This window comes from Corvus brachyrhynchos, unplaced genomic scaffold (genome assembly GCF_000691975.1).
Source record: "Corvus brachyrhynchos isolate BGI_N302 unplaced genomic scaffold, ASM69197v1 scaffold12, whole genome shotgun sequence".
In the NCBI taxonomy this organism is placed as follows: domain Eukaryota; kingdom Metazoa; phylum Chordata; class Aves; order Passeriformes; family Corvidae; genus Corvus; species Corvus brachyrhynchos.
The window spans coordinates 1,258,057-1,282,799 of NW_008237885.1; the positions used below are offsets into that span (position 1 = coordinate 1,258,057).

Consider the following 24,743-nt stretch of genomic DNA (forward strand, 5'->3'; position numbering starts at 1 on the left):
AAAACCACAGTGTGAGACTGGAAGGAAATACCCCACAGTTATTGCCAAGAATATATTCCATTATGTCCTTTAGCACCACAGACACCACTGTGGTGCCAGAACACTGCCCAAAGGGCCAGAACTGGCCTAGGGACCATTTCCTACATACAAATTTGTTTATTTTTTCTCTCCAAGGGAATTATCCTGGTAGGAAGTCTCTAAAATGCATTTTATTAGGGTTTTTTGGTGATATTTGAGCAGTATTCAGTGCTGAAGTCAAAGTGAGGAGCAGAGTAGCTGTACTGGGATGGAGCTGGTACTACCAGCATTGCTCATATCCAGGGCAAAGGGTCAGCCAGCCAGTCCTAGGGCCTCTTTGCAGTCTGTAGGAACAACGCTCCAGGAGTGAAGCTTGTTTTCACCATGGAGGTCTCACAGTGTCCCATCTCCTAACAGGACACATCATGATCCTTACCTTCGTACTTCAGCTGCCCAGCACTTGAGGATAAACCTCACTGACACTCTTGCTGTGAGCTGCTGTTGAGTGGAAAATTACTGTAATTGGGACACAGCACAGCCCAGCTGTTTTCATTAGTCTTCACTGCTATGTCCTAAAAGAGAGACACAAAGCTCAGGAATGTTGCCCTTCAGCATGGTAAATATGTGTATAGCCACTGTCTGGCACTTACAGAGGCATTACAGTCCTGAATAACAGTTCCATTTCAAGAGATATAGAAAAAGAAATCCTTGCATGATGTTTTATAATCACATATTTCATTCAAAATATGTTTATAAAGCCCAATTTTCCTGTCCTACCAAACTTCTTCTCACAGTAAGGAAAAGCATGAGGCCAGCATAAGTCTCCTACATCTTTTGTTTGCCTGACAGGCATGTGGCTGTGCAGTGAGCTGATAATCAAAGGCTTTACATCAGAACAGCCATAATTTTTCTGATCCCTTCATAAAAAATGTAAGCCTTACAGAAATAATTCAAGTTTGAGTCTGTGCCTCCAAAGGAGGTTTGTGGGTGTTTTGGTTTTTTGTTTGTTTAGTTTTTTTTAAGGATGAAAACATTACCACCTAGTGGCAAGGCTTCAGAACATAGCAAACCTAATGTGAAATCTTGGATCAAAAAATAGGTATCTTGAGTTTCTGTGCTTGACAGAAAAAGAACAAAGTGAAAAATAATTATGAATTCAAACAGGCAGCAGAAAACTGGGTGTAGAAATGTCAGGAGGGAGGTAAATCTCTGAAATTCTGAAGCCAAAGCCTGTGGCTTGTCAGCTGCAACCGGTATGTGCTGGTTCTTAAGGTTCATCCCACCTGAACTGAACAAACATGGCACATCCTCCAATTTACAAATAAATGTGAGATGAGCCCCACAGTTAGGAAGCCGATCACATGTTGTGCTTTTGCACATGGACTATTCACCAGAAAAATTAGGCTCCAGGTGATGCAAAGAAGAGCTGGTGCTGATAAGAGGAGCTCCCAAAGTGAAGTAGCAGTCTCAGAATGAAGGAGTGAGTCTGGAAAACAACAGCATGTATCTGGCCTGAAGGCATAACCCAGCAGTGGGGAAGGTGGAGGAGACCAGATAGGTTGCAGCCCATGATGCCTGAGACTGTTAATGAAGAGCAGCAGCACAGCACGAACCAACCTGACTTTGTGTGATCGTCCTCAGTCAGCACCTCGTCCCTGCTGAGATGGATGGTGACACTTTGTGACCACAGTGCTGGGGTCAGCCAGGGAGCGGGTGGCTTGGAAAGCAGAGTAAATCTCTTGTTTCTTAAATAAGCCCCAGTTAATCCAGAGCCACTGCAGGCTGCTGTTCACTGTGTCTCAGCCATGAGAGCAACCTGTTTCCAAATGATCCTTTTCAGCTAGCTACTATTCCCAATGAATGTGTACGGTTGAAGCCATGAGGTTTCCCTTTATGTTATCTAAACCCCTAAGTTTAATTAGACTTACACACTTGCCAACAATTTTACTTTTTTTTTTTCCTGCTGACCATAATTTTGCATAATATATTAGGTGGATGCAACTCACTGAAAGAAGGTGTACATTGACTTCCTCTGGAGAAATTCAAGAACTGCCAGGCTGACATACAACCCTGTCAGGGTTATTAATAACACTGCTAATTTGATAAAGCTGACATTTTTCAAAGATTCTTCTTTAAACAGGCATTTAATGCTTGACTGATATCTCTGTTGGAGTGGGTATAGAGTGGGATTCAGAAGGAATGAAATCTGTGGCAGATGTGTATTCATAAAATATCTCGCCTTCAGCATCTCTCTCAAATGATGTCCCAGTTGTGCAATTCTTCCATTCTGCCTTGCTCTTGAAATTGCATATCCACAGCAGACATTAATGATAAAGAAAATTGGTCTCTCTTTTTGTAAACACCTTCTGGTCCTGTGCAGTGAAACTCTAGGGATCCAGACACAAATGGAAGCATTTATGTAATTATTATATCAAAACAATGGATTTTATTTCTGGCAGGATAATTATCTTATGTGAAAAACCTTTTAAATGCCACTATTTGAGAGAGAAACTGATTTTGATAGGAGACCACCACCCAGATCTCTAGAGGAAGTCAGAAACTACTGTGATTTCCCCACATGGTTAAAAAATGAAGTTTACTGTGACATTCAGTGAGATTTGCCATCCCTGTGAGAGCAACTAATATTTCTTTTCAGGGAACCTGGTTCTTAACTTACTGAGGAAAAAAAAGGCAAACAGTACAATTGCAATTTTGCAATCATTTTAGCTGTGCCTGGGCACGGGTCTGATCTCCCAACGGACTGATCTCAAATGGACTCTGAATATGTTATTAAAAAATAAATGTGACATACCGACACACTTGACTGTAGGAACTTGTCTGCAGCCCTTTGAAAGCTCCAGCCCTCGGTGATTGGGGGACAACTGTGATGAAGTGGTTGCACAGCTGCCAGAGAGCTGCTGAGCAGAAAGGAAAGCAGGCTTTGCCTGCATGGCCCGGGCTGGCAGCCTTCCACTGTCAGACACTGCCACAGAGTCTGTTCCTCACCCATAAGATGTACAGCCAAGAAATTCTCCTTTAGCCCCTCAGTACTCAAATTTACTATTAAGTTTCCAATGATTAATGCATCAAAATGGTGAGGTTTTGACCAGATGGGTAGTTCTGCATAATTTAGCAGGCTCCCAACACACATTTCAAAGACTAAGCTAAAACAAACAAATGAAACAAAAAAACCTGTACCAAAACCACACCAGAAATATACACTTCATTAGGGATTCCATATACCTTTCTTTAGGGACTAAGAACAAGGCATAGGTAAAATATCTTGTCTAGGAAGAAGAAGGCTCTGAGTTTACTTTATTGCAGCCTTTGAATACTTAAAGGGGGCTTATAAGAAGGCTGGAGAGGGTCTTTTTACAAGGGCATGCAGTGATAAGACAAGAGGCAATGGCTTTAAACTGAAGGAGGGTAGTTTAGATTAGATATTGGGAAGAAATTCTTTACTGTGAGGGTGGTGAGGCAGTGGAACAGGCTGCCCAGAGAAACTGTGGATGTCCCATCCCTCAAGTATTCAAGGCCAGGTTGGACGGGGCTCTGAGCAACCTGGTCTGGTGAAAAGTGTCCCTGCCCACAGCAGGGGTAGGGGTGGAACTAACTGATCTTTGAGAGACCTTTCCAATCCAATCCATTCTGTGACTCTATAAAAGCTATGATTTTCTATGTAGATGTCTTCTTGTCTCAAAACACAGTTTTCACTCAGTAGCAATTATGATCAGCAGTCACTCTTCCCTCACACCCATACACACTTGAGTAAGGATGCAACATTTCAGTAGAGGAACCAAGAGGTAGCCCAGGGAAGCTGAGGGTGCCCCATCCCTGGAAACATTCAATGACAGTTTGAATGGGGCTTTAAGTAGCCCGATCTAGTTGAAGATGTCCCTGCTCATTGCAGGGGGGTTGGACTAGATGACCTTTAAAGGGCCCTTCCAATCCAAACTGATCCATGATTCTATATGTTAGGCAAGAGTGACATCTACTGTCCATCAGCATCAGCAGCCCAGAGCGGATGCAATTCTGTCCCGCTGGCCAAAGTCCTCACTTACAGGGACAGCAGGACACTGATGGAAGGAGTCTCTGCTCATTTCCATCCTCAGGTTTTCAGTCTGTATTCTCAGTTAAAATGAACGAGAGACAGTATTTTAGGAAATATTATTCAATCACCCAGACTTCTGGTTGATGAACAAAAATGGAATTTGGAGCTGTAATTCCCACGGCTAGGGTACACATGACCAAAGCAGTATGACTAGCAACTCAAAACTGACCAATCAAGAAGGTAGAAGTTCTCAATAATTTGGGGTGTGTAACCAGAGAGCCAAATCCTCTTTCGTTTTGAAGAGGAATCTGCAGGGAATGAGAATCTGGGCTGTGAAATCACACTTAAAGCAAATACACTTAAGTGTTTTGATACTGAAAATGGATACAACCTAATCCGCGAACAGATCCTGAGGCCCCCCCATATGGACATGTGCGTGCCCTTCGCCCTGTTCTACACTGAGATACCACAGTGCAGGCCTGAAAGAAAAGCACTGCTGTTAAAACAAACCTGACAATTTGCTTATCAGAAATTAGATTAAACAATAGAAATATTTTTCAGACCACAAGTCAAGTCAAATGAGTAATTTCAGAATATAAATTTCTATCTAAATACAGATTACTTTCTGCATGTAAATGCTTAGGGTAACGAAGCACACAGATCTGCACACAGCCATACATATACAAATCCCGGGTTGGAAAAATTAATAAAAAGGACTGCATAATATTGAGGCCTAACAAAATAGAAAAATTAAGGTATTTCAGCTAAAAATTTTGGTTTTGCAGCCTCATGAGAAACAGTGTGTAAATAAACAAGCCTGGCTGGTAAACAGAACCCTCTAGCTGTGGAAAGGATTGGATGCAACACAAGGTAGCTTTGTTATATATCAAGGTCTGTCTTTCCCGAAGCAATAGGTCACTTAGATACTTCTCACTCTTGAAACGATGGCTTAATCTTACCCTTGACTTCTACAGCTTGGAGACTTCAGAGGATCAAAAGATCCTGGAATCAAGCAGGTTGGCAGGGGCATCAGGAGGCCTCCAGTGCATTTGCCTGCTCAAAATGGGGTTGGTACTAATTTCAGACCAGGTTTCTCAGGATCCAGCTGGACTTGTAAATCTCCAGGGATGGCACCTGCACAGCCTCTCTGAGTGCTCTGTTCTACCTCTCAGCTGTCTTGGGGGAGAAAAGGTTTCTTTTACCGTGATCTCCAAATGCTTCCAACAAAATTTGACTGGATGACATTTTTGGGTTTTGGCCTCAAAAAGGCAGTGATAGAGGGAACAAAGGAAGACACAGGCATTTGAAACACCATCGGGCCTGTGGGCCAGCTGAGCATGCAAGAGAAAAATACATAGACACCAAGAATGTGCAGGCACCGGCACACTGGCTCAGGCACTGCTTAGGACTAAGCAATGTTTCACAAGAGGTGACCATCATGCCTAGATCCATACCTTCATCTACTCTTCCACTGAACATGCTCAGTGTTGGGTTACTGTGCTGGACAAGGATATCATATGCAAGACTTTTATGCTTGTCTTCCAGTGAAAGGACATAAGAGCAAAGGTTGTCCATGGAAATCTTAGCTTTTTCCCTGAGTTAATCTTCACACAGCATGAGATCTTAAAGAAAGAAAAAGTGCTGCAAATAAAACATACCGAAGACTAACATCTTCTATCTTGCTGTACAAGGCCTCATGGGTATTTTTGGAATTCTTCAATTATTCTATTGTTTCACTTCAAGAAACAATTACAAATCACGTGGGAAAATAAACCGGGAACAAACTTATGTCTTTGGAATATACACATCTGACTTGCAGAGCTGCCATGTACAAGAAGGGTGTGGATTCATCCAGCATGCACCCATCTACACTGTTAGGTCCTGCAGTCATGGGAGTGATACTCCCATGGGGGCAAAGATGTTACACCAAGAGAAAGAAATAGAGGTGTTGGCATCCATCACATTTTAGCAGTCTGAGTTTCCCACTGAGTGCAGGAAGGAAGTGTTCAGTGCAGGAAGGGGAATGAATAGCCGGAAGAACGCATGGTGTAGGTGCTTCAGTGACAAAAATTGCTAAGCTGCCAATGCTCACAGGACAGCTGCACCCTGGGAATTTTATGCAGAATCAAAGGAAAATGAAAGCTTTTGCCAAAGGAAAAACTGTGGGTGTGAATGAAAATACTTGCATGTGTTTTGTCCATGTTTTAAACCACCTTGATGACTACTGGTGAATGCATTTCAATGGTAGGTCCTTAAAATCTCTCAACTGCAAGTATAAAACCCCTCTGTTGGAAAAAGAGGGGAGCAACATAGCAGGAAGGAAGCATGTGGCCAATAAAGTCAGATGATATTTATTGGGGGAATCAAGGGCAATTAGTATCCAATCCCCACTGATGTCCACTATACTTCTGAAAACCTCATATCAGTCAATGTGAAATTTGGCAATCTGACAGATAACATCTTTGAAGTCTTCAGTTATAAGGGACCCGAAACATAATGACAGAGTAATTTCAAAGTCATTCTTCACACAGCATGAAAATTGTTCAAAACTGTTTATAGGGAGATTACACAATGGTTCACATTAAACTTGTGTAAAAATACATGCTAAGGAACATCTAAATTGGAGCAAAGAATTTGAAATAACCTCTTTCTGAGAAAACCTCATTCTGAGGAGAAAAAAGCAACTAGGTTTTGCTGGGAATGACAGCAGGAGGATCCCATTTATTTTCTGACAGAAGGAGGCAATCTCTCACAACTGAATCACATTAAGGTATTTATATTTTGGAAGCAAGCTGGAGACTACATAGCACAGCATAGTCACGCCTGTAAAGCAGGAGAGGCACTCGGAAAAGGGCTATGCTATGGAGGCTTTCCTTGCTGACAGCGTCTGAGAGCAGTTTCTTTGCTGCATAACTTTACTGCTCTATATGAAAAAGTGGCCAGCACAATACATTCTTTGTTCTGTTGTTGCTGGTATAGAATCAGCTTGGGGTTTTTGTTTTTTTTTTTTTGTGATTCTTAGATCCTATTAATTGCAATTCTTCTTTCTGTTTCTCCTACTCGGGGTGATGGTTTCCTAGCCCAGTAACATCTCTTTGTATTCCTGTCTCTCCACCAGTAAAAGGCAGAGGGGAAGACTTTTCTCCATTTTCAGATTTTTTAAGGGAACAGGGGTACAATGATCACTCCTCTCATCTCTCCCCCATGGCTGGGCAGAAAAGTGTCCAGTGTCATCACCTGATGCTCCACTCACAGTAAGAAGAATACCTATGTGATCAGTGAGTGAGAAGACAGAGAAGCAGGAAATATTTGCTGATTGCTGCAGGAGAATGTTAGGGCTTGGAAGGGCGGAGTGTGCAGAACAGTCCACCCTTGACACCCTCAGCAGAATCCTGAGGTAGCTTGGGCAGAGCTGACTGGTGCATGCACCCTGGGGATGCCTGGGGTTTCTGTGAGTGTGGTACTGCAGGCAAAGACATGGCTCCAGCCACATTGCCAGAGATGCAGAAACCCAGCATGGAGGCTGGAGGACCTAATGTTCCCCCTCACAAAGCCAGTGGCAGGAAGAAGAATAGGTAGAGAAACCCAGATGCTATCACAGGAGACCTAAGAGACAAAACAATCAGGAAGAAGTATGAAAGGGGATTGGATTATTACATTTAAATACTTCCACAAATCAAAACAGTCATTGCTAAATGGTATTCTCTCTCCTTATAGCAGAGACACATATGAAGAACTTGAAAGGCTGGAAGTACAAACTGGAGAGTCATACTAAAGTCTAAGAGTGATTTCAAATGAGGGCATGATTTGCCATTAGAACAAACTATCAAAGGAATAAGAGGATTTTCTCTCTCTCTCTTCAAATAAGATTGTCCTCCTAGTAATAATTAATAAAAAAACCCCATGCTAAATACAAGTTATGGGAATTCAGAGCTAAAATCTTATGGCCTTCAGTGTACAAAGCCTTGGGGATACAACCTTTTAGATTGTGTTTTCTAGAGGTTGTTCTAGCCTTTACAGCCTATGAATCTGTCCTGCAGATTTGTCTGACAGTATCATCTCATGTTTCTCTGGGACTGTACCAATACTAATTCAATGTCGGTTCAAAAATTCCAAAGGTGAAGAATCTACCATATTACCACGGGCAATTGTTTCAGTAGCTACCCACCCTCACAAAGAATTACTTGTTCTTCACTGCCACCCTGGACTGGCATCTCTTAAGCTATGCTGATGCCAGGAATCTCTTCTAATTAATGGGATCATGGCTATCACTTGTTTTTGTTTAAATACGCTCTCAAATAAACTAGTCAGAGAGAATCTCTAAAGCCTCAAAGCCTTGCAAGGCATGTCACAATGTCTCCCAGTACTCCATTTATTCCTGAAGCTCTTTTCCAGCTACTCACAATTTTTCAAAATCTTTTCCTGAACTACAAACACTAAACCTGAGATGAAGCATTCAAGTAAGATGCCATTTTAATATAATTTGAATTGTAATGCCAGAACAATATCCACTCTTATTCCAAAATACCACACCACAGCAGAAGATTGTTTCTCAAACAATGAATTAAAAAAATAAAAAGAAAACTCTATCTCTTATACATTAACAAGAACTCATCAATAACATGCAGGAAGTCCTTTATCTCGGTGTATAGGGATAAACTGGGACTCTTGACTTCACACCCTTGGTCTCTCCACGACTCCCCATATGCCCTTTGTAGCATGTACAGTTTCCATGATGCAGAGTTCTGAAATTAGTACTATCTGGTACCCAGTCACATGGTAAACAGTGATTTCAACCCTTTCTGTAGACAATGGTGGCTCATATCAGCTGTCACTCAGGCATTTACAAGTCCAAAAGTAATGCTCACACTCAAGGCTGATATTACAATATTTATACAAGAAAGAGTTCAGGAGATTAGATTGTTTATGACAAATAAGCTGAAAGTCATTCATGTGAAGATGAAAGAATCAGGTGGAGAAACAGGACAGTTATGCAATCATTTTAAAAGTTATATTTACTAAACAGTTTGAGCCTGATTCACCATTACATTATTCAGTACTTTATACAAATAATTGCTCATATCTCCAGGTTCACATCTCTTATCATCATGAAAAAGTAAATAATAGCTTCAAATGAGATCTGAGATGAAGTTCAGTGTTGGAAAACATTCAAGTTTTTTTCAGCCTCATCTAAACATTTCCCTCTCAAGATAATAACTTTCCTACCTATTCACAGAAGTTTGCAAATATTTAATTCAAAATCAAATCTGGAATGCTTATGCTTTTGAAAGTGCTTTCTTTCAGAAAAAGAGAAGCCTGGAACCAGTGTAAAGATCACATCTCTGAAACAAGGTGAAAGTCCACACAGGCCAGTCAGCACAAGAGTCAAAACCTTTTGAAGAGAAGATCAAATAAAACATGCAAATACTGGCACTACTCTGCAATCATAAAATCATAAAATTATAGAATTATTTGTATTGGAAGGAACCTTTAGAGATCATCTAGTTCCAAACCTCTTGTCATGAGGGTGCCTCCCTCTAGACCAGATCCCCATTTAACCTGGTTTTGCCCCAAGGATGGGGCACCCACAGCTTCTCTAGGCAACCCGTTCCAGTGTCTCACCACTCTCACAGTAAAGGATTTCTTTCTTAAATTTAATCTAAACCCTTCCCCTTTCTGTTAAAAGGCATTCTCCCTTGTGCTATCGCTACCTGTCATAACAGGGTCACAGCAGGGTTATTGCAGCAAGCACTACACACCAGAAAACTGAGTCATCCCATAAAATCTTCAATGTCCACACCATGGTTACACCAGCACCTCTAGGTGCACAGGCAGTGAAATCCCTGTTTTAAGACACACAAGAATAAGCCATTCTTCCATCTCCAAAGGAATAGGAGATTTGTGCCAGCCCCTTCTTGAGAGCTGGCTATCACATTCAAGGAAGTGCAGGAAGTGCTTTATTGCCTGGTTATCTGGGGACTATAAAATGCTCCAGATCACACACCAGGTTGGGTAATTTTATAAACCATAATCAAAAGGAGCACACAGTTGGACATAGGCTTCTTCATGTATAGCATCACAGAATCATTAAGGTTGGAAAAGACCTCCAAGATCCCCAAGTCCAACCTCTGACTGAACACTACCATGATGTCTAAACCATAGCACTAAGTGCCATGTCCAGTTGTTCCTTGAACACCTCCAGGGACGGTGACTCCTGCAACTCCCTGGGCAGTCCATTCCAATGTCTAATCATCCCTTAAGTGAAGAAATTCGTCCTAATGTCCAAGCTGAACCTCCCCTGGCACAGCTTGAAGCCATTTCCACCTGTCCTATCACTGGTTGCCTGGGAGAAGAGGCTGATCCCCACCTTGCTACAGGCAGCTGTAGAGCACAAGTTGTAGAGGTCCTTTCAGGTGGTTGTAGACAGTGATAACGTTGCCCCCGAGCCTCCTTTTCTCCAGATTAAACACCCCCAGCTCCCTCAGCTGCTCCTCACATGACTTAATCTCTAGACCCCTGTGAGTAAGATTCATGCTCCTTCTCTGGACACACCCCAGCACCTCAATGTCTTCCTTGCAGTGAGGGACCCAGAACTGAACACAGCACCTGACATGTGGCCTCAACAGCGCTGAGTACAGGGGGACAATCACTGCCCTGGTCCTGCTGGCCACACTAGTGCTGATACAGGCCAGAACGCCATTTGCCTTCTTGGCCAACAGCACACTCTGGGTCATGGTCAGCTGGCTCTTGAACAGCACCCCCAGATCCTTTTCTGCCAAGCAGTTTCCCAGCCTCTCTTCCCCAGACCTGGAGTGCTGTGTGGGGTTGTTACCCAAGTGCAAGACCTGGCACTTGGCCTCATTGAGCCTTCTGAAGTTGACTTCAGCCCATCAATCCAGCCTCTCCAGATCTCTCTACAAAGCCTTTCCTCTGATTTCTGGACTAGCCATGTCAGCAGAAAAGTGTATCAGTCATGTAATATGGCCAGGGTAGTTGTCTGTCAGTCATGCAATCCTTTTCTCCAGCAAAACCCTCCTCCAGCTGGGTTGCCCTCACAAGCGCATGGTCTTAAATATCTCTCCCAGCCACAAGACTCATTTGAGCCCCAGTGGCACAGTCCTTGCTCTTCTCAGAGCCAGGTCCATCCATGCAGAAGGGACAACAGGTCCCACCAACCTCCCAGTTTGGAGAGCATGGGTACATTTGCATTCCTTGAGAGGCAAGGGTTTGGTCTCAGCTCCCAGCATCCACCAAGCTCTCTACAGAGAAGCTCCTGCCAGTTCAAAACCCTGCTCTTTCCCCATCCTGCTCCCCATCTCCCACCTCTCCTGTGCTGTGCTGTGGGACTTGGAGGATGGGAAATCCTTCAGACAGGCACTGAGCTGCCTCTCCCTGCCTGAGCGCTGCTGGCCTGCCTCCCTCACTGAGGGCTGGAAGCAACCACAGCAATCCACTCCAGCCAAACTGGGCAGGTTACAGGCAGTCCCAGTTGATTTTGTGAGTGAGACAGGGTAGGTGCCTATGTCCCAAGTAGGTGTTGGAGGCCAGATGGGAGGACAGGTGACACTGGGACAGCCCCGCTACTGGGGACATGGCAGGTAGTCTGCAGGTAGGTGAGAGGGGGCAGAGCTGCTCTCATTTAGCACCGTGGAGCCCATGCTGTCTTCACCTGGCAGAAACCTGGGAACAGAGTGAGAACATTCCTACAACCTGCCTGATAGCCCATGTGGGCTTTCCCAGCCCATGTCACTGCACAAGCCTGTGGAATTTAAAAGCAAACTCTGCCAGCTGGAGTAAGGTATTTAAGAAAACAGCTGTGAAGAGGAGAGAAGACAACACTAAAGGTTTATAGGTAAAATGCATATTTTGATTTAAAGGTAGGAACTTGGAGGCAGGGCAAAGTGGAGAGAGATGAGCAAAGGGTTATACAAGATGATGAAGTATGGAACAAATTAAACTTATCTGGTATGCATCCAACACTTGAATTAAATCCACATGCTCTTTCTGCATGAAAATATCTCCTGAATTACAAAGGGTAAGGGAAGGAGGGCTCACATCTTGATCCTTGAGTATATCATTTGTGTCTTTTAAATCTAAGTCAGTTGAAGAGTTGAACACTGTGAGCCAAATTCTATTTAATTTATTCAGCAACACATCTGTGTGAAATATAGTCCAATTACTGGCACTAGGTTACTCTGCCATGGCTGCAGCCATTTGGCTTTTATTTCCAGCAGGCTGTAATTAAATTATCACAATGCAGAAGGAGACAAGTTTCCCTTATACGTGACTACAATTAAAGACATGCAATCACAACATTTTTTAAAGTGACTCCAATCAATTGGTTACAGTAAAGAACACCATGTAATAAAGCAGTGACTCCTCCATTAGGACTGAAAGAGGGTTTCTATTTCAATAATCTAGTTCCCTTCTAGTACGAGTTCTGCATTTGGATAATTTATTTAAAGTTCATTATGTGTCTACAGCATATATCATTTGCCCTCAGCTTGGGCTGCAGAAGTGCCATTATGGCCAATTACTTAGTGTGATAAAATCTGCCACAAGTACAAACTGTTCCTTAATTAGATTTAAGTTTTGTCTAAATTCTATTTGTAATTCAGGCAGCAAAATAACAAGGCCAATAGCAAAGACTTGCTGTCTCCTTCCTTTGGTCCGTGCTGTAACCTGATGTTATCTTAGGGCAGTCCAGAACTGGAACCCCACACACACATGCTTTTCTTGCAATACTTGTCCTCACTTTGTGTTTCCATAACCAGTGCAGGGCTTGGGAGTTGGTCTGGCTTCTGAGGGAGTTCCTTGACCTGAATCCAGCCATAACATATAGCACACTGATAGTGAAGGCCCCCAAAGCCCCTAAGGGCCAGTGGCTGCCAGCAGGGACCACACGGTTGGTTGAGTGCCACTGATGTGCTTTTTGGTGATCACAGGCGTTTGCCCTCTGGTCTCTATAGTTTGCTGCAACAGCACTCTGGTTGATGGTAAACAAGCTGCTGACAGAATGAAAGTCTCACAAAACCACAAAGAAAGTGGTGTGGGGAGCAGCGCCCGGCCATGCCCTTCAGCTCGCTCAATAGCTGTGCACTGTAAGGAGCGGGATGCACACAGCCCTGGCGTTCCCGGCGTCAGAGAGCACAGCCCAGCTACTGCAGGGTGGGGCCGCTGCTGTCAGCCCAGTTTAGCCATTAGCCACAGCAGAGGCTTCAAGTTTGTTTGGGAATGACGGCATCTGTGCACAACAGTGAATTAGGACCACTGGGTTAATCCAAACCACTCCTGCGCCATCCCCAGCCATGACAAGAGGTTTAAAACTGATTCGCTCTTTAAAAAACCATTGCCAGTGTTTGGCATTCGTCTTCTCAAGCTCCACCTACAGTTTTCAAAGTATTTTAAATATGTTTGAACCAAGCGTTCTACACAAATTTGAATTAGAATCCTGCAACCTTTCTCTCTGCGATCTCAAAAGTGAGGGTAGAAGCTACAGCAAGAAAATTCAGAGTGAAACAAGAAATAGAAGCAGTGATTCAGTAGGATCCATTTTAACAGGATCCAGGCCACAGTAATTTGAGAATAGGCATCATCCTATAAGAAGTTGCATTTCTCTGGAAAAAATTGTGCTAGAGATGTATTCATTTTTTTCCAGCAGAACACTTGCTCCATTTTAGAAGAAGGCACTTCTTCACAGAAAATGCATTTATTGAATGCCATGTTAACAGTTAATTGCTATGTGCATCAGTGACCATCTATTTTCTGTTGTAGAGATTGTATACCATGCTGTCTTTACTTTCCTCGAATCCTGCTCATGTCCCATATTGTATCTTGCAATTGGCTGCTTTACAAAATTGGATTAATTTATTCTGATGTTTCAGAAAATTTCTATCTGAGACTAATGTCAAAGCAAAACACCATTTAAAAATTTTACAGGGATGGAAATTTACATAGCAGCTAATGACAAGCCTAAAAATAACTTATTTCTTGGCAACATCAATCTTGTTAATGAACTAAAATAATGAAATATTCCTCTATCAGTGGTTTCCAAAAAAGCAAGAAGAAAAATGTTAACCAACTCCAGCAGCAAAAGGAATGTGAAAACATTCCAACATCCGCTCTGTGGTTTTTTTTTTTTACTTAACCAACAAAGCTCCAAATGCCTTTTATGGAACAGTTATGTTCTGGACATTACCCTCTATACTTTTGGTCAGTAGCACCACACAACTAATCTGTCCTTTTTCTCCATTTGACCCCTGATGAGAGCAGAAAGTGAACTTTGTATACCGGGTGACACACATCAAACACTGTGGGCCTGGGAATCCCTTGTATTACAGCTTCATTGTGCCTATGCAGGTCCTTTCCTGAAAATATGTATTTTAAAATAAAATTGGATCTATATAGATATGACAAAAGGCTTCTAGATCAAGATCAATTCTTATCAACACAGCAAGGTCTTTCTTTATTCATAAAAGCCACTTTAATAGGAGCACTGATGAGCAGTTGAAAGGAAACACCTGATTCTAAGTTGTTTTTAATGAGATATGAGGAGGTCTTACCTGTCAGTGAACACTAAACATTTCTCCCTTCCTTAACAGTTAAGGAGAAAACATGGACACAACAAATGACAACTTAGCCAACTCCTTCACCCAGCAAAACACTGAGGGTGATTTTCCCAAATGCACTGCGTGGAAGTTGGTCTGAAGACTTTGTAACTCCACATTATGTATAACATGATCTTCCTGGTGGGCTTCCCAGAAAGCTTCATTGTCATTTGTGTTTACAGCTTCAAGATGAGGCCTTGAAAGAGCAGCAGCACAATCAGGCTGAACCTGGCACTCACAGACCTGCTCTTCCTCACCTGCCTTCCCTCCCTGGTACACTGTCTGGGATACACTAACACTGGGGAGCACTCCATTTTTGGTGAATTCATGTGCAAGTTCATCTGCTTCAGCTTCCATTTCAAATTGTACAGCAGCATCCTCTTCCTCACCTGCTTCAGCGCCTTCCACTACAAGGTGATGGTTCACACAATGAAGTTCTTCCGCATCCAGAGGAAGTGGTGAACAGTGGTGGCTTGCACAACCATTTGTTGTGAGATTGGTTGATCTCACTGGAAGCTGTCAGCCCTGTCAACTTCTTGATCTCTTCAAAAGGGACACAAAACATAAGGTCCTTATGCCTTAACCTTACCAGCTCTGAAACCCTGGGCACAATCAGGTGGCTGCTGACCAGCCTGGCCTTCTTCTTGCCCTTGCTGATGGTGATTCTGTGCTATGCACTCGTCATTTGTATCTTGGCCACTGACCCCACAACAGAAGGCTCTCAAGACTTGCTGTTGTCCTCCTGATGGTCTTCTATGTGGGCTTCTTCCCCTTCCACGTCTTTTGGGTGACTCTGTTGCCTAAGATCAGAAGGAAAACTTTCCAAACAATATTAGAATTGATAACATAAACAGCAATCTTTTAACGAAAGCTTTCATTAAAGCAACAGCTCAGGTTAACTACACTTGTGTCCAGTCAGCTGTAACATGGAGAACAAATCCACTCTGCTTACTGTGTCTCTTGGCCACTGGCTCCACTCAACATGTGTGGCAACCTATCACTTTATGTCATGGTGGGAGACATTTTCAAGCAAGCCATGTTCTTTCCTCAAGGTGTAAGTGGAGCAAATATATCCAGGAGCAAGTAGTCCAGCAGCAAAACTTACGCGACCAAGTCAGAAATCACGTTAAAGTTGTGAAGGACTCCCTTGAAGTAAATTCCAGCAAACCCAGGATGGCTTTGGTGCTGTAAGCTCCTGCAAAGGCAGCTGTGTTGGTATGATAGCAAGAATTGCAGCTGACTTTGCCCTCTCCCTGCAGTAGAGTACTTGTCAAAAAGCTGTCTTGGGAGCAGGTTTATATACACCTCTCTTAGCAACCAAAGAAAGACAGCATAAAAGACAAGATTGTAAGCTACCTTGAAGGTGAAACTTAAAACCATCCAGCCAGACTGTTCCCAAAGACATTTGGGAAACACAGGGTTCTCTAGCTCTGGGCTTTGCTATTGATTACAAAAACATGGAGAGCTTAGTCTGGACATGAGAACAACTTCCACTGATTTCAGTGTTGTCACTGATGTAGTGCTTTGTTTATTACAGCCTAAGTAAAACACAGCAGATATTGTCATGGTTGGTGAAACCACTGAATTACACACTTAGGAAGCTCCTATAAAAATCAGATGTTTTCAGATTGGATGGACCAAATGAACTTTATCATAAGGCACTGAGCAATTTAATGGTGAAATCTCAGAGCTGGCCTAGGGGAGGATGAGGAGAATATGAGAGGAGGACATACATGGTGAATACGAGGATATGTAAGTATATATAGAAGTGTGTGTGTACATATATATATATATATATAAATACATATAAGTGTATATATAAAATAGAACCATAGAATGGCTTGGGTTGGAAAGGACCTTAAAGACCATCAAGTTCCAACCTCCCTGCCCTAGGCAGGGACACCTTCCACTAAACCAGGTTACTTAGAGCCCCATCCATTCTATTCTTGACCTTATATAAAAATGCGTGTGTGTGTGTGTGTGTGTGTGTGTGTATATGTAAGTCTACAGAAGATGATTACAGATGTGTACCAGCCTGTATGAATCTATCAGCTGTGTATAATCCCAGATCATTCTGATTTCCTACTACAACAAATTGACAGGCTTGTACATGAAAAATAAGATGATGTCATATATCTTGACTCCAGAAGAAGTTTTGATTACCTGAGATGATCCTTTTGTGTGTAAACTAAGGAAACAGTCTGGAGGAAACTGCTTTTGCTAGTTTCAGAGTTTATGCTCAGAGTCAAGATATTAGTGATTTACTATCAGAGCAGGGGGAGCCACTGAGTGGGCATTTGACTGGTCTGTCCTGGGTTCAGGGGTATTTAGTGTTTTCATTATCAAGTTGGATGATGAAACAAAGTCTGGTTCTTATATTTACAAATTTACATGAAGCTGAGAGGACAAAATTAAGCTGACAAATTTCAACTATGATCTGTAGAGACATAGGGTGCTACTAAACAGTGACAGGTGCAAAGTTCTATGTTTAAGTAGAAATAATGAATTGTGCAAGCACAAAAGGAGAAAAAAAAGAAACCATTATTTAGGTAGCAGTTTTGTAGAAAAAGATCTGTGGTTACCATGAATCATAGGCTCGACAGGAGCTGACAGTTTCAGTGGGCTGACAGTGTCTACTGTGGCAAAAAGAGCAGATGTATAAATAAAATATAGTGTTTATGATGCCTTGCAGATATTTAAAATACTTTGTTAAAGGACCATCCATCAGATATGTCTTTCAGAAGCACTGCCACACACCTTTTGACATGTTTTCTAGTTTAATTTCTCCTCTTCTGCACTGTTGTCAAAGGCCAAATTTTACAGGTTGCCACTAGATAGTGATCAATCATGGTCAAGCTACCTGGTTTCACATATGCATAGTTAATTCAAACCCGAAAGTTAGACAAACACACAAGGTGATTCACACAAAAGAAATTTTTTCTGACATAGATTCATAACATCCCAACTCTCCAACAGGGGCAAAATGTACAAACATGCTGCACAAATTCTCTTCCTCTTCCACATCAGTGAAAGAACAAGATGTGTCTACCACTTAGACATATACATCTGAAGGAGTGGATTAAAGATTATCTTTTTTGCTCTGTCAGAGCATTTTTAATTCTTGTTCTCAGAAGCTCTTTGTTCTCAAGCCCAAGCTGAGCTTATCACACACAAGCAGAAGCTCTTCAATATAACTACATGTACAATGTAAAATGAAGCAGCTGAAGGTAAGAATTGTGAAATGGAAGTTTTTAAGGCTTTCCACCTCTAACAGCAAGAGTGACAGTCTCACAGTGTCAGTGACTTGGAGAGGGGCTACATTTTTGCCCCCTCCTCTCTTTCCTTAATATAGATGTTACTTGGTTGCCTTCTTCCTATCTCACCTGCTCATCCACCATGTCGCTTCATTTAGTTTGGGCTAAACTAGCTGATTTTAAAGTGCCAAAGTAGATTAGGGCATAGTCCTGGAGCTGTAGTTGACTGGTGGGGAAAGTACCTCCAGGAGAAGGGCAGTCATGTCTCCCAGTAGCATGGCTGGGTCTGGAAGAGGAGAAAAGTTCAACCTTAACACAGACACTTTTAAAGCACTCAAGGACTGCTCAGGTGCTCTGCAGGACTGAGAGATCATTATCTCATGCAACTCATTCCTTCTGCTTACTGTGAAGCTTGATAGCTTCTATTTTTAGCTGCTGTTAAGTTTACAGCTGAAACAAGGATAAGTGCTTCAATTGCAGTAAACAGGAGACACTTTTCAAGCTCTATACACAGTGTGACAACATAGCTACATAAATTACTACACTATTGCAGGCTAATTCACACCATAGCTATGCACCAGTAAGCAGGCTTCTATCAAAAGTCTTTGCTAGGTTTGTCTGCAAGGACAGCCATGTCAGCTCAAGTACCCACCAACAGGCTGCTCTCTGTCTGGGACTGCAGAGGGACCAAGAGAATAGCTCTGCAAGGTAAACCTCTCAAGGGAATGTCAACTCTGATGACATTAAAGGTGACACTTTGGAGCTGCCAACTGTTTTTGTAGACAAGTCAAGCCTTATTCCTCACAGTGAATATTCCTCATGTACTGTCGCAGATTGCAGCAGAGCTATTTTCTATCTTTCTTTGTCCAGGCAGGCAATCAACAATTTTTTTTTCCTTTTCTCCCCAGTTCACATGTTCCCAAAAGAAACGAAAGCAAAAAGGCCTTCCTTATATTCAAACCTCCCAGAGAGCAAAAATACTGACAGTAATGTTCTGCATAAAAGAGAATTCACAAAATCTGTCCTAATCTGGCTGCTCTGCAGAACACCTAAGGAGACAGTTGTGTAGCAGACTGCATGTAGCATCAAAATGAATAGCTTGGTGAAGAGCTAGTGGAGGGAAAGGCTAAAATAGCTTGGGAATGGTCTACTCTGACAATGTCTGTGTTGGATATTGCCGTGACAGAAGGCTTCAATTTTGTCCCAATGTAATGGTATATCTATATATATGCAGCTGGGGTGCTGCTGCAGCAGCTGTGCAGTGTAACAGTGCACAGAGCCACACGAAGTGCAGAGCAATGCCAGGCTCACCACTGAGTCATTTAGACCTCACACAGATGCTGCCATTTTGCTGATAAGGCTAAGTGAGCAAAATGAACTTTGAATGACTGCTTCCATCTGCCAATATTTTCTGCTCTGAAAATGCAGGTTGAGTGACCCTAAACTTTAAAGCAGCAAACAACAAATGAGGGCATCACTGTTGAAGTCCTACCAGTTCTGAACTCAGTCTGCTTTTCCCTGCCACCAGAAAAGGAGAAGAGATGCAAAGGAAAATACTTTGTGAGCTCCCTTATGTTTTGTGACAGTAGTCATTCAACAGTGCCAGCTGATGCCACTTCAATGTAAATGTCACACAATTGAGTCAAGGACACGGAAAACCCATTTATGCTAAAGAAAATGTATTTCAATGCCTGTTTTTTAAATAGCATCTGGAATAGAGCTTCTGACTAAGGTGTTTTTCTGACTTGATGCCCTAGCCTACAGGGTGCCATGGTAGATGGCAGAGTGAGTTGGATGCCTCCTAAAGCAGGAGAAAAAATTGCATTCCTGCTTTCAGTCAGAGCTGTACTTTGGAGAAAAGCAGAAGAAGACATTTAAAGTTGGTAAACCAAGCTGCATATCTTTCCAAAATAAAATTTAAAGCTGAAATGCTGATTTTTTTAAAATACACAGAGGAAACCATTTTTCAGAGCTGCTGCAGGAAAGTATAATAAACAGCATGTTTGGTTCATCCTTGCTGGAACTTCAAAAGGTATTTGAATTATAAGGTGGGTTATCTTCTAAGATTACTCCTTAGTTTCTTTACTACCCAAAATGGTTGATATCACTGATTTCTGAACCAAAAGAGAGATGGATGCCTGGAAACTACAGTACCAGTGATGCTCTCCACTCTTAAAAGAAAAACAAAAGTTCTGAGCTTCTGTGTTTGTTTTTTTAAAAAAGGAAAAGCATGATTTTCAAATTACTTTGTGAATTTCCTTCTATTTTGTAAAATAGTGCAAGAAGATATGGTGAAGCAGAAAGAAATGCAACTTTGCATGCAGACAGACAATGACTTACTGAATACTAATAAAGCAAGCTAGAAAGTATAGCTCCTGGAGTAATCTTCCTTCATGCGTTTTTTTTTTAAATACAGTTCTGTTTCCAGCGTGATCCCTGCTACCCAAGCCAGCAAAGCTGATAGCAGGTTACTCCTTTCCCTTTCCCTTCACTGCATCCCGCTTAAGACCCATTCAGTTGCTTAAGACCCATCAGCTTTCTGGGAAAGTGATTAGGAAATAGATTTTTTCCCTTCTAACAGTTCTGCTAAAATCTTTGTGATTCCCATTTGCCCCTGAATGGCACAAGATAATTGGCTGCATCATAGGGCCTTTTCACGACAACTTCTGTGCATTTGTCAGAATTGGTGCACTATCGCACCAATTCTTGCACTGTTTTTTGCTGGCAGATCTGTGACAAAGTGTTTTGATATTACCACGAGAACACCCTGTGATATTTGCACATCTCTCCTCTAGTTTTCAAGGACTTTCATGATGCAGCCACTGGGCAAAGCGATGCCCTGGACCTGCAGCTGACCAGGCTAGACAACATCTTCTCTGTAGGTGCCTCAAAGGGTATCCAAGGTAAAAACTCCAGCTCTGCTCTGGTTACAGATCTGTACAGCTGGACCAAAAAAAGGAGGGGACTTGGCACAAAGCAGGAAAGCATTATGAGTGGATTTATTTCCAGCCCCAAATGATCCCAGAGGGGCAATTTTCCACTGAGTGAGCCAGGCTGGCCCAATCTCTTATGGCCTCAGAAATGAAGAAGACCTAGCAGACAGTGGCACACAAATGCACTGTGCAACAATTTCAAGCAATAGGTCTTTTTGGAAATTCTCTTTTGCCTTCAATTCATGATATTTTTTATCAACAGAAAGTTATCTTAACAGACAAGGCAGCAGCACCTGCCTAGAGGAGTTTCCTCACATTACCTTTCTGCTAGTAAGCTGCTCTGAGATATTTATATATCATCCCTATTTTACAGGTGATGAAACTGAAGCACAGGGGAGTTAAGTGACTTGCCTCCAGTCACAAAGCAAATTAGCAGCCAAGCGGGGAAGAGATCAGTTCTCAGCCCAGAGCTTTTACAAAGTACATTTTAGGCTTAGGGAAAGATTTTCAAGGGAGTCTTGATTGCTCAGTGGTGGCACTTCAGTAATAAAATTTGAGTTAGAGCAGTGTCTACACTACTCAGGCCCTACTTCATCCCCATCAGACTCTGTATCTGTGGAAGGACCACTCCTGTTTTCTTTCAGAGAAGGTTTCGGGGGACCAGCTCACCAAAGTTATTTTGCTACCACTGTGTGTGATCTTAGCCAAGAGCCAGTAATTAACAGCTGTATTCATCCCATTTACAGGTTTCTATCAAGTATTTTCTAATTTGCAGGTTAACACAAAATATTAGCAGTACACAGGGAAACCTTCCAGGCTGAAATGTGTGCACAGGTCGGGAGGTTGTTCTTTGTGGGGCACAAAGGTCAGAAATAGGTTACATAATTAGCCAGCTGCCTTCACCCAGGGGAAGGATACCACGACTCACCATGTATGTGTGCCAGCTCCGGGAGAGCACATGGATCTGGCTATCATTCCTCAGAGCTGGGCCAGGCCCCTCCCTGGAGACACTAATACACATCCAGCAGCCCATGTTCTGCCTTTGGAACTTCTCTTCTCCTGGGAGAAGAGCAAATGGAATTAAGACGTAGATTTATCATACATCTTCTAAATTTCCATCCTTACTTTGACTCAGCATAATTAATACAGCTATACTTGCTTAGCAGAGCTAGATACTTGTCAGCAAACGCCAGTGAAAAACTAAATCTGTCCCTCTACCATAACAAAATCCCAGCAAACATAATCCCCACCCTTTTAGCCAAAATCCAAACCTGAATGTCACTGAGATTAGGGAAGGACAGGAATGGGGCATCGTCTTTGCTGGAAACACCCATGAAAATTGGACGCGCTGTAATTCCAGGCTGTGCCCAAGGGACTTCAGCCTTCCGTACTTCCGCAGCTGGAATCTGCAGGTGCTATAATTCAAATTCCCACTAGAGGGTAGACAAAACTCTTCCAGTAAAAGGATCGCTTTGGAAAAGCATAGAGTATGCGGAAAAGCGGTGTCTGATTTGGAAAAGCAAATCTGTGCTTGAGAAGCAGCAAAGAGTGGGAAAAGGAAGAATATGTTTATACCATCTGCAAGAGCAAGGTGGGAGCATTGTTCCAAATTTCTCTAAAGAAACATAATCTCTGCTTTGTATTTTTAAATCAAATACAGCTGGAGTGGCTATGTTGTTATAAACAAGTAAACCGTAAGTCAGATTTAGGGAAAATATAGATTTCTGATTTTCAGAAATGCAGCTGGCATTACCCCTGCAGATGTTGTCTTACAAACAGTGATAGTGGCCAATTAAGAATTTAAAATAGTTAGAAAGGATAAATACAGGGAATTGGTTTTTATCCACTTTGGAAGTGAATTCACCCTCTCCCGATGGCCTAGTCAGAAACATCAAATGCTGTATTTATCTCTCTCTTTTATTATTGACCATTCCACCATTGCAGGAAATGATGGCTTGTGTTTTCTCCTCACACATTTCTCCACTGCTGAAATGCAGACAGGTTTCTCTGAATCTTGCTGTAGGAGGGGAAGTATGGCTGCAGGCATCAACATATCTTCCTCCTCTTGCTCTCCCTGAAAGAGCAGTTTCTTTCCAGGTGAGATTGGCTGTCTCAGGGAGCTCCCTGCATTGCAGATAAGGGCACCGTGAAAAGGTTTCCTCACCACATATTCTGACTATTCCAAAGCAAGTTTTCACACTGATTCAACAAGTCCCGTGCTTCAGAGTATTTTCTGAGTTTATTTATTTAGTCCCAGATCAACAAAGATGTCCTAAGACCCCAAAGCATCACCTCTGTGAGCTAAATGACTTTTTTGAATGCTAAGCAAAGATTTGCTTCAATCTTCTGAAACATAAGTTGTTTATGCTGACAGAAGTAAGAACCAAAGAAGGCCCATCAAAGCAGCAGAGCTCTCAGAGCCATTCCTGCAGCTGGGACTCCTCCCACAGCTGGGATAATTAAAGGCTGAATTAACTGTACTTCGGAAGACCAGCATGCCAGTGTTTGCTGTCATGAGCACTGCATTCATCTCATCTCTCCCCTAAATAGATGTGGGTTTTTGAAAGGAAAACCTCTGCTGTTGCCCTTCTGTTCTGGATAGGTCCCATCTGCTGGCCCCAGTCTTGTGGGTGGCAACAACTCTCTCTCCAGCCGAGTGAGTTGCTGAAACTAGGCATCTCTACAGGCAGCAGGCTCAACACTTGTCACATCAAAGGGCTAAACAGGAGATGTGCCCAGAGAAGGATTACATTTGTGGCCCTAATGAGCCAAAGAGATGAGCCCTTCAGGCAGCCAGATGTGTTTTCACTGCAATAAAGCACGTGAATCCATGGCAGAGGTTTTCAGAGCACAGTATTGGGAACAAAGGAAGAAGTAGTAATCCTGAAATACAGCCATGCCAAATGAGGTTAAATTATATATTCTCTACCTGAATTGTACTGTAAAGTGTGAATGGTGGGTCTGGGGGATGCTGGCACAGGCTAAGGAGAGGTATCTGGAATCTGAAGCAGGGCTGCATTTGTTGTCTTCTACACTGTTTCACGTTTCTCTACACTGTGGTTATCAATACCTCTACCACCTGTCCTTGGCATAATAACTGCAAGAAGTACTTCATAGGATGCACGTCTCATGCAAAAATCTTCTGTCTTCATCACTCTGAAAAATAAAGTAATATTTTATTGAAGAAAGAGTTATTGTCATATAGAAGTCTGTGACAGGAGGTGAAAAGTAGAAAGTCTCTCTTCCAGGGAGCCCAGAAGCTGGATTTGGTAAAGAACAGATGGATCTCAGCAGCTGTGCTCTTTCACCAAGTAATTGCCTCAGGGTGGCATCTGATGTTAAATTTTGTACAAAATTTCCTTTTCTTGTGTGAATTGAAGATATCGAAAGAGAGAGAGATGACCTTTGTTCTGGGACCTTCTTTTTCATTTGTTTGTGAGGATTTTGGAGATATTGAAGGCTCTTCAACTGGCTTACAAAGCTTAAACCAGACACCTGGCATCAGCTTTAGAGTAAGTCCTCTGTTCCTGTCTTCCTGGGGTCCATGAATTGCACCATCTCATCAACAAAAGTTTCCTCACTACTGCTCCCAAGCAGATGAGCTAAAGATACTCGAGGGTGAAATGCTACATTAAGTAGCATTTATAAAGTGATTCCACAGGGTTTTCTACAGTTATAACAGTGAGTTGTTATAGATTCAGAATATTCACAACATTCATATCATAATCAATTCACACACATACACACAGGCAAAGGGAGATGTATACACCTACATCTGTGTGTGTAAAGACACCCATCAAAATTTCCCCTTGGGTTCAGCGAAATACATCAAATCCCATAGCGTTTCTCCACAGACATGGATAGCACCTTGAGGAGAATG

The 24,743-nt window shown here is 42.4% G+C and overlaps 1 protein-coding gene and 1 long non-coding RNA gene across 2 annotated transcripts; one reads left to right on the forward strand and one right to left on the reverse strand.

Moving 5' to 3' along the window:
- The first annotated feature begins 11,611 nt into the window (after positions 1 to 11,611).
- On the forward strand, positions 11,612 to 16,465 carry LOC103614480 (2-oxoglutarate receptor 1). Its single transcript, XM_017732628.1, is given in 2 exon segments — positions 11,612 to 15,162; positions 15,165 to 16,465. Coding segments are annotated over 2 exon segments (624 nt in total). The 5' UTR covers positions 11,612 to 14,796; the 3' UTR covers positions 15,423 to 16,465.
- Positions 16,466 to 17,595: 1,130 nt separating this feature from the next.
- LOC108446297 lies at positions 17,596 to 22,245 on the reverse strand. The gene is made up of 3 exons (XR_001861444.1): positions 22,135 to 22,245; positions 21,792 to 21,922; positions 17,596 to 18,216 (listed from the first exon to the last, which is right to left on the reverse strand). It is a non-coding gene; the product is annotated as an uncharacterized LOC108446297 (long non-coding RNA).
- Between the last annotated feature and the right edge of the window lie 2,498 nt (positions 22,246 to 24,743).